At 48.6% G+C, this 10473-nt stretch overlaps 3 protein-coding genes across 3 annotated transcripts; 2 read left to right on the forward strand and 1 right to left on the reverse strand.

The window, feature by feature from the left end:
* Positions 1 to 3032: 3032 nt before the first annotated feature.
* PENARI_c112G10059 (uncharacterized protein) lies at positions 3033 to 3698 on the reverse strand (the record flags this gene model as incomplete). Its single annotated transcript, XM_022637899.1, has 1 exon — positions 3033 to 3698. One exon carries the CDS (start codon positions 3696 to 3698, stop codon positions 3033 to 3035), a length of 666 nt encoding a protein of 221 aa, XP_022482247.1.
* A 1653-nt stretch (positions 3699 to 5351) lies between these two features.
* Positions 5352 to 6635, forward strand: PENARI_c112G04431 (uncharacterized protein; the record flags this gene model as incomplete). The annotated part of the gene is made up of 4 exons (XM_022637897.1): positions 5352 to 5479; positions 5528 to 5765; positions 5917 to 6231; positions 6285 to 6635. 4 exons carry the CDS (start codon positions 5352 to 5354, stop codon positions 6633 to 6635), a joined length of 1032 nt encoding a protein of 343 aa, XP_022482246.1.
* A 1417-nt stretch (positions 6636 to 8052) lies between these two features.
* Positions 8053 to 10029, forward strand: PENARI_c112G06044 (prion-inhibition and propagation domain-containing protein; the record flags this gene model as incomplete). The annotated part of the gene is made up of 2 exons (XM_022637898.1): positions 8053 to 8131; positions 8189 to 10029. 2 exons carry the CDS (start codon positions 8053 to 8055, stop codon positions 10027 to 10029), a joined length of 1920 nt encoding a protein of 639 aa, XP_022482245.1.
* Between the last annotated feature and the right edge of the window lie 444 nt (positions 10030 to 10473).

Consider the following 10473-nt stretch of genomic DNA (forward strand, 5'->3'; position numbering starts at 1 on the left):
ACAGCGTACTAGAGTGGCCCCCCGAGGATCCAGCACCACCGTCAGTGCTTTGCGCAAAGCCATGGCCAGCACACCATTTCTAGTCCCGTCGCGTCAAAATATGCAGCATGCCCCAGGTGAGTTACCGTGAAGTATAGCAGCGGGCCAACAACAGGGGTGCGGGCAAACACTTGGGAACTCGTTGCGCAGAAGCTTGAGAAGTCCGTTCTTCATGGTAAGGTGAGTGAGTTATCGCGCCTTCTGCTGCGCCGGATCCGAACATTTGTGTCAAGTCTTGTGCCCCAAAACACGAACACCATTATTGACATCTTCAGGCCACCGGAGGAGCAGCCCATCATCGCCTGCGAACGCTATTTTGGCGAGTGAGCTCTTTCCGCCGGATCAGAGATACAATGGAAAGACCAAGGTGGCTACGACGCGTGCTCCATCGCGTCTTCCGCCCTCGTCCTCACCGCCTTCACATTATGAACAGCAGCCAGAACCTCTGGCCGTACGATAGGAGGAATTCTCAACAATCCGACGCGACGTCTGGTTTCCTTCGCGCCGCGAAATATTCTCACATTGCGACCGTACGATTTCCTGTTACAGGTGCACTCATCACGCGCAATCCGCCACCTCGGAAAATGCCCAGTTCACCACCACGGCGCACCCCCAGCGCACCCCACCGCGACCAACTTAGATATAACGTAGCGAATTCTGGACGTATGATGACTGCATTGCTGAAGAAACCTGTAAGTGGTCTCCAGTTGGTAGTCTGCGAAACGACATTCTGCAGCTCTCGGCATTATCGCGAGGCTAATTTATCAGGCGTACACAACATTTCCACACGCTCATTAAATCCGATCATCTGGAAAGTCAAGAACGGCTTTGCATCATCAGGCATAGAGCATACGCCTCATTGCGGGGAATGGAAGAAACTGAACACAGTGTACACTCTGGGAACACTTGACGAACTGGTAAGCTACAACCGCAACTTGTCCAATTAGATCAAGCCTTGCTGACTCGGATCATATGCCAGAAGGATACCCTAATCATTTATTTCACTTAGGTCGAATGCGAAGTGACCAAGTATACAGCCCGCTCGAGCTCCCCTATACCAGTACGGCGGCACGAGTTCCCGAACACACTACGATCGCATACTGTCTGTCGATCAAGCGCTTGCCGAAGGTGAAAATACCCGTCATTAGGCAGATGATAGGCTTTTCTCGCAGTTTGGAGGCCTAGAGTCGTTGTCGCTACTTTGTTGGCCGTCTATCGATGGCCCATTTGGAACTTCCACTAGGACTACTGGTGGCATCAACGACGAGTCACCGTGAGGTGCAAATCGTCTACTTCGGCCCCTTTCTTCCGCTAGATCGGGTGCACCAGATCATGGGATGATTTGTCTGCCTGATACATGATCCAAACTCCAATGAGCGCATATCACTGTCCGACTCATTCTGTGCGTTGAGTTCTTGGGCTTCTAATGGGTGACCTTCCTTTTCTTCGGATTATCTCTGGCGTCTTTCGAATTCTGAAGATTGCGAAAGACACCGAGAAACACTGATACTTTCATCTTGCTTCGTGGCAAGTGAGCCCTGCGCTCGCAGCCGGCTAGGATATTGGTCCCAGTTCGTGTGCAAGGGGACGGTGAGGCGGTAATGCTGTCAATTATGGCCTAGCAAGTTAAGAATGCTCATCTCAGCTACGAATTGAGAGGACGAGACCATCTTTTATCCCAAGGCACTGCCAAACGAACGAGAGAGCACATGACACCAGAATCACCGTCTCGTATAGGTCCACTTGATCCCACCCTGCGTTTGCTGAACTGTTCGACGCCCCTGAGCGAACGAAAACGAATAAATCGGACGAACACGAAGTTGCACCAGGAGGGGCTGCCAGAATTGTTGTGATGTCTCCTGTTGGATAGAAGGTTGGTAGATCTCATTCCCCGGCAAGCAGACCTCGTGTATCCCTTTTGCATTGACACCGTCTTCTAGCATATCGCGATTCGCGACGTAAGCATGTCTTCCAGGAAATCACCAAATTATTTATGTCCCCTACGTCCACTGTCCTCTGAGCATCAATTATGATGTTTGTCATGTTCACCGCACTCTGAACGACACGTGCCATATCACTGGTCGAACAGACTGTTTTATTATCAAGGTGGCTTTGATGTCTGAAATAACGTTATCAAAGCTCCCCGGCTTTTGGGACCTCTTGGACTAGCTTCTACATCTTGTACTGGAATTTTCACTGCTAATTAGCGCTCGTGTCATATTTGCTTTCGGGATGAAGGCTTAGGGGTTCTCTTGGGAGCAAAGCAGCTCCTACAATCGCTTCGTATGTTCCCAAGGTCTATCCTATTTAGGAAGCAGCGAATATCTATCGAGATCTCCTACCAAACGTGCGATCGACGACGAACACCCCGTGTCAGGTTCAGCCAAAATCTCACTCGAGGGAATCTCCCGTAGATGATACTTTCATAGTCAGCTTTGGATTTTTATCGATATCTCTTGGCTGCACTTGGGGACGTTAGACTTTGTGATCAACCGATGTATGCCCCGTCCCTAGCAAGCACCGAGACTTCAGACACTGGATTGATATTGAGAACAAGTATAGTTGACATTAGATACAAGACGTAGCACGAGGAAGCAAAAGAAAGGCGGCTTCCTCGCGTTCAGGTAGCATACTCCCAGGAAAGGTTGAGTCAATTCAGGAAGACATGGAATAGTCCCAGGTTATGTGTTGCTTCTGTTTTGCTAATGAAAGTTCCTCGGGTAGAATAAATGTCTTCAGAACGCACGGAGTACTTTGATAGGAGAGACTTACACCCGAGAGAGCTCAGTTCTTATCAGTTTTTGTTGTAGTTGGTATTCCTGAGGGGATTCAATAGACCGTAAATACAAATGGAGTCCAGCAGGTTTTCGATCAGCTTGGTTCTCCGTACAGACCGTGCAGGACATATTTTGCAATGTTGCGGGTTCATAACCGGATCAGCACAGCCTCATATCACAACGAACATCAATCTCCGCCTAGGCTGAGAACAGCCATTATGCCACATTGGACTTCATAGAATCCTCAGGTGGGATCGTACCAAAATTCTGATTCCCTCTCGCCTCAAAGTAGTGGCCGGTTGCGATTTTCTGCGTGCCATTACCGAACAAATTATACTGGCGATTATTATCGCCGTACTGGTTGGCAGCGCCGGGCTGGTCGGCCAGATTGGAATCGGCCAGTGATGGAGACACCTCCGCCAGTTCCTCGAGAGCCTTCGCCAACGGCTCGACCTGCCTCTTCATCTCCGCCAAAAATATGTTGTGCGCAACTAGGACTCCCAAATCTTCCAAAATGCCGGCCATCAGCGTCTCGACACGATGCTTGCCTGGCTTAGTAACAATTGCTCGGTACACGGAAGAGTCATATTGGCCCTTTGACTTTTTGCCGATTTTCTCGAAGATTTCTAGCATATTGTTGGCTTTCTCGTCGCAGCTATGCAGGACAGTTTCCAGTCCCTGGGTGTCGTCGGTGGACTTCAATTTCTTCGCCGGGCTCTCGGCATCTCGAAGGGTTTGTTCAAGCAGAGGAAGTCGTCTATTCACTTCTTGGAAGGCTTCGGGTAGACTAGAGAGATTTTTGATCGAGTCATATGCCTCAACTATGTCTTCTGTCACCCCGATGAGGCCAGCAATCTGGCGAGAAATATTGGGACCTGACATTATGCCCTAAATAACTGCAGGGAGGGTTGATTAGGAAATATAAGACAGGACATAATGTAGACAAGTCAATTCTTACATTAGTGAAGAGCCAAGTCTCTACTCTTCGCTGATCGGGAGGCTGTCTCAGAGGGAAAGGCAGAGAGTGTGATGTAGGGCGGCACAATTCTCACTCCCGACTCGAGCATGCAGATCTTCTGCCTAGAGATCTCGTGGTGGTTATTGTTTCGGAATTTATAATGTCCTTTGCTCGACGCGTCGCTTGCTTACGACCATTCCCTTTGGCACAGGCAGCCACGACATGCACTAAGGGCGGCGGACGCTTGGAGTTAGGAAGTCATGATGAGGCGGGGTGCCACCATTAGACCCAGGCCCTCCCTCCTTAGGCGGCGTGATGTCGGCAGATTGATTCGCTGATCCCGGCGCGAATAAATAGCTCGCTTACCTGATCGCGCTAGTCCACCCTCCACTGAAACGCCTCCTGCCAGGAGTGCCGCCATGTTGCCTGTCTCCAATAACGACAACCCAGCTCGTTCTTCTCAGGGCGGTTAATATGACAGCGAATCATGGGTCTTGTCCGTCAGGGTGATGTGTCAATTAGGAGGATACGGGTATTGAAAAAGAATTCAAAACAAATTGAATTGAAGAACACAGATCGAGTTCTGTCAGATTACCAAACAAACAGACAGTGGATCGAGTACATGCTAAAACAATTAATTATTCCTCTGAACTACAACAAGGGGAACTTTCTTAGGGGACTTGTGCAAAGCAAACCTAGTACAGTAGAAGTGAGTAGTCCAGATTTACTGTTAATAAAAAAACACCCACACCGGCACAGCTCCCACGAATTCGCTATCTCCAGTCATCCTCTAAGCGCCCCAAATTATGTGCGCAATTGGAAACCTATAGGGCTATTCAACGCCATCCCGTAACCGCTGAGCACGGCTCGCACTGAGACAATTCATCACCCACAGCGCTAAAGCGGGTGTGACAGATGCTGCCAGGGTGCGTTTTTGCCTGTCCCAAACACCCGATTTTTGATTAATTATCACTGAGCCCCACTGTCGTAGGTAGATAAGAGTATGCCGTTTATAGAAATTGCTATTTCCTTTCGCGCGCCCGCTTGCCCTGTCGCTGACCTAATCAAGGGATTATTAGAAACGCTCTGCCTGGAGATGATTTGACTTGGGAGGGCTGATGTATCGCAAAGCCTCCCTGTTTGCCGACAGTCCATCTACGTCTAACTAGGAGTCCTTCAGAATCAAAAGACCAATCGTAATCCCCTTCCTAAATTCTTGCATATAGATAGAAGAACCTACCAGCAAGCCCTTTGGAACGAGCCGCGGGCCCCGAACCTCCACCGATGTGACGAATGGAGGAGGACCCGCTACCAGACATAATGGTGTCACCCCAAAGAGAGTTTGCAAGCTAGCGCTTAGACTGAGCGCGTACATTGATGGTGCAGCCTTCTGAGCGGTAGAGCGGCTTAAGGCTGGAATGGAAGGCTGTCCCTATAAAAGGGAGCTAAATGTCGGGGCACCTAATCCATCCTCACCAGCCAGAGTTAAGGTGCAATTCCAGACTTTGGGTATACTTAGCAGGACCTGAAATATATTCTGACGACAATAACAAATGCCATCATTCATGCGTACCAGGATGAAGCGATTCCTGCGGCGACGGCGGGGTTTAGACATAGATCAGGATAATATACCTGAACACGTGCCGAGAAAGACCTTCCCTACCGGCATCAAATTACTCTGTAGCCCAGATGATGGAAAGATCGAGTGCGTACCCTTCTCGATTGGAAAACATCCCTAATATTCCTCTTCTAGCATCGTCTTCGTTCACGGCCTGACTGGTGATCGCGAGGTGACATGGACTGCCCGAGATGCGACCGAACCCTGGCCCCAAACCCTCCTCCCTCCCATACTCCCGACAGCCCGCGTCCTGACATTTGGATACGACGCGTATGTGATCGACTGGAGAGGCGTAGTATCGCAGAACCTTATCGCTAACCACGCGTGGAATCTGCTGACATCTCTTTCATCGTACCGAGAGAAAGATGGCACGGTAGGGCGCCCAGGTCTATGGATATCGCAGCTCATTGACACGCACAGAATGAACGGCCAGTAATTTTTGTCTGCCATAGTTTGGGGGGACTGGTCTGCGAGGATGTATGGTACCGCCTTATTTCCTGGGATTACGCTAACTCCCGTGACAGGCTTTGCTCAAGTCGAGGCAACGATCGGAGCAATATCTCCACAATATCGTTCGTTGTACACGTGGTATTATGTTTCTAGGTACGCCGCATCATGGAGCTGGCCTTGCCAGATGGGCCGAGGTCGTGTCCAGATCTATCGGGCTAGTCAAGCAGACGAATTCCGATATCGTCGATGTCCTCAGACGCGACTCCGAGGTGCTTGCGCGGATTCAAGACGGCTTTCACACGATGGTCAAAGCGCGCAGCGTAGTAGAGCCGCCCCCGATTGAGGTCACTTGCTTCTATGAGGAGCTACCCGTGGTGGGAGTTGGTTTAGTAGGTCGGACAAAGCCATGCTTCCTACCCAAACACTGACGCTTTGGCAATAGGTCGTGCCACAGGACTCGGCCATCCTGCCTGGTTACGTTCCCATCGGGATACACAGCAACCATATGAATATGGCTAGGTTCGCCAATGTCGACGACCCAGGGTTTGTGGCTGTTTGTGGAGAGCTGCGTCGGTGGATTAGGGACGCGGAGGGAAACAAGAGACGCCACGAGAATTCATCACAGGTCGAGCAGCCTGGTATTGCCAACCAATACGGCGATAATAATCGTCAGTATACCCTGGTGGGTGATGGCACACAGAAAAACGCGGAAGGCCACCTTTTTGAGGCGAAGGGGGATCAGCACTTTGGTATGATCCCGCCTAAGGAGGCTGCAGAGAGAAAGGGGGCATAGGAGCCGTTCTCGGCCTAGAAGGATATCCAGGTTGAGAGTAGGCCTTGACAATGGAAAACTTATTTTATTCTAGTATGCCAAGTATTTCTTATTACCTTGATAAATTTAGCATGGGACTACGGCTAGAGTTTTAAATTGTGGTGAGTGTTGATGTGGTGAGAGTGCGATGACCACCCACTTTCACATCAACACTCACATCAACACTCACATCAACGCTCAAATAAACTTCCACGGCTCACCACAACAAAAATTTCATCAAAACAAGCATCCCAGCACAACAAGCATCCCAGCACGACACTCACATCTCTGTTTGCTCTACATCTAAATGACAGGTGCTAATTCCTATTGCGGCGATGGGACTATCGGACCGTAAACTGTTAAGGTAAAAGAATTGGAGATACGTCCTTTGATAACGAAGACACTTCAGTTGTTATTTTATGATTTTGGCCATTAAATTCGCGAAGATCTATCTACGGTTCATTCCATGTATCCAATGATGATCCTTTGGAATACGAAACAGATAATGAATATGTTGCGCAGGTCTTGGCTTCTTCGAGTGCCCCTTGAATTACTCGAATACTAGTCCCCAACTAGCCTTCACTACCACGCGCAGCCGGGCGCCGACCGACGGAAACTCCCACATGTGACACCGTACTGCACGGATTAATGCACCATTTGTCAACAAGTGAATTACGGCGATGTCGAGCTTGAGCTTAGGCTTGGTCACGGGAGAGGGGTTTGAGTGAGGTGGAGGGAGGCCAAAGAAGGGTGTGTGTGGGTGTTAAGACGTGGGCCGCATGCACCATGGCCAATCAAAAAAAAGAAAAATTTCAAGAAGCAAGTCAGTGTCTTAAAACTAGTTTGGAATCCTACATTAAGCAGAGTATATTGGGGGCATTGACAGACCCACTAAAGCCTAGAATGCAATAAAGCTAATGAATGAGTAGAAAGAGTCCACTGGTGTGTTGTCTAGTGGCGAGTTTGGAGAATAGGGCCCAGGCATCCAGATCCTGTACTGTTAGATGAAATGATGGGTCATTTTCTCACATTTCGCCTGCTTTTAAAGCTCGGGCCCCTCTCTTTCTGTTGATCTTATGCCCTGATATCCTTGGTTTGGAAAATTTGTGGGAACCGTCATCGGCTTACTTGCCTTTACTGGACAGGTGCTGCACCTAGTAAGTGACAACACCAAGGGGCCCTTACAGTTTCTTGAGAAGGCAAGCATGGATAATCTGCACGCATGCATGTCGGCCATGGTGCAATCACGGGCGAATCGACTCCAGCCACGTTACGCCTCGGAAACGGATATCGTTACCCGAGCTATGCAGTAAAATTGGTACAAGATCGTTGAAGACTTCCACCTCGATTGGGGCCCAGTATATTTCTCCCCATTTCAGCCAAGAAGAGAATTTGAACAATGGACCCAGCATCAGCAGCCGGTCTCGCAGTTGGGGTGACATCATTAGTGTTTGACGTGTTCGATAATTCTGTCAAGCGTCAGTTTGTCTTTTCTATTCAACGGATGAGTCTTTAAGAATCTAATAAATCCTTAGTCTTCAAGTTTCTCTCTTCTATGGTGGACATGCCAAAGGAATGTGAGAAATGCCGACTGCAATTAATGATCGAGTACAACCGTCTCCTTGCTTGGGGTGAGGCGGTTGGCTTAATTGATGTTCCCGAAGGATCACATGTGGCAGTGGCCCTTGGAACGAATGCCATTGAGCTCTGTAGCATTGTATCTCGAATTGGGTGGCTTCTCGGAGAGTTCAAAGCTATCAATGCCCGTTGGAAGAATGAGCTCAACCCATACCAAGGGAATGATCAAGCAACATTGGAGGAGTGTATGAAAATGAATGTTGTGCAAGAGGTTTCAAGCTTGGCGGTAGCCTATGAGCGGACCAAGGAAGAACGCAGGCACTTACGAGGGACCGACCACATTATCAAATGGATGTTGAAAAGAGCCGGAAATGCTAAAGAGATTGTAACTCACCCTTTTCGCGTTCGATGGGTTGCAGTGGATAAAGAAGCTTTTGAGGCATTGCTTAAGGATATCCACATCTTGACTGATCGTATCCACGAGTTGATGGGAGACTACCGCCAGAAACGGGTCCATGCTGCTACTGCGAAAACCTATCGAGAGATGATTCTCGTTCGTGACGACGTCAAGGAGCTTAAAGACATGCTTGAAGCAATCACCAGTTTGATCAAGATTTCCAAGGTCTCCGGCGACACAAACATCACCATTTCCAACGAGAATGACGAGACACTTCGAGATCTTTTGCGGTTGAAGACAATCAAGCATATATCAAATGAAATCATCTTGAAGGTCGAAAATGGTGCAAATTTTGACTTTGAGAAGGAGCTAAAGGGCCTTCTCAGTGTTAAGCGGTTCGATACAATCGCGTTGAGCCATCATTTTGCTTGTACAGAGGCCGAGGGCCTGAAACTGCACCGGCCTAGGGGGACTCTACATCTAGATGGTACGAAGTTCGAGGTTTGGTTGGAATGGAAATCAATAGAGAACATTGCTAGAGGCTCTGTTCAGGACAAAGATTCCAGGTTGCGAACCGCAGTTCTTGCACAGATGCTTCACAGCAACAAGCCCCGACACCTTTATTCGCCAAATTGCATTGGATATGTGGACGATCGTGATAAGCACAACCGATACGGATGGATATTCATGATGCCTGAGGGGTCGGCCAAAGGCACCGCGTTGAAGACTCTTCACAGTATCCTGGGCCATGACTACCTTAAGCCAACTCTCGCGCAACGGATTTCTCTCGCTTGGAAGCTGGCATCCTCTCTCCAGTATCTGCACCTGGCGGATTGGCTTCATAAAGGAATCCATAGTGGCAATATCATTTTTCCGTTTGACGAGGAGACTTTTGATGTCGAGAAACCAATCCTGTCGGGATTTGAGTATTCGAGACCAGAGAGCAATAAAACGACTTCTCGCAGTCTTGACCCTAAATGGGACATATATCGATGGCCAGGCATTCAGAATGAGGCGCCGAAAACGACAAATTCTCGGAAGACGTATGATACTTATAGTTTTGGCTTGATTCTTCTCGAGATCGCGCATTGGCAACCGTTGCACAAGATAATGTGTCTTAAAAGATGGCCAGAGCCGTCTTCTCAAGACGCAAGAATCCGCGCCTGGCTTTTGGGAGAGGAGCGCTTTCCACCCTTCAAAGGTACAAATCCCTTGCTTGAATTGCGCAATATTGCCGGCGACAAGTACTGGAAAGCGGCCACCCGTTGTCTTATAGCACATGGCGAAATGGGGCTACAAACTCAAGAGTCTGATCAGACACATTGCGGTGAGGTCGGAGTTCGACTACAGGAAGCATTCGACAAGTTCGTAGTTGAGGAGTTGAAGGGTGTCTCCATCTGAGTTCCAAAGAACTTATAACTTCGCTTGCATCCGGAAAGACGTGCTATTTGCTTGGACTAACATAATATACTTGTCAATGATTCCATATTCTTAGATCAGACCGTTGAGGCAACTACACCAAAGAACAACGATAGAATTTAAACTGTATCATCAGAAAATTTCTGGAACACGTCGAATAATCACTGAATTAGAGCTTCACATGCTAAACTAATTCTTTTATATGTCTTTCCAATAGGTCTAATACATTAGAGTGATCCCGCCTAGCTGCAAAGTGGAACGCAGTATCTCCATCGAGGTCTTCTGTGTCGACATCGGCATTTCCCTCTAGTAGCACTCTGATAATGCTTTCGCATCCTTGACCTGCTGCGCCATGAAGTGCTGTTTGTTCGTTTTCGTCTTTTGCGTTTACATTGGCGCCGTTTTTCAGTAATAGTTTGATCACAT

Source organism: Penicillium arizonense (genome assembly GCF_001773325.1).
Source record: "Penicillium arizonense strain CBS 141311 chromosome Unknown PENARI_contig112, whole genome shotgun sequence".
NCBI classification, from domain to species: Eukaryota; Fungi; Ascomycota; class Eurotiomycetes; order Eurotiales; family Aspergillaceae; genus Penicillium; species Penicillium arizonense.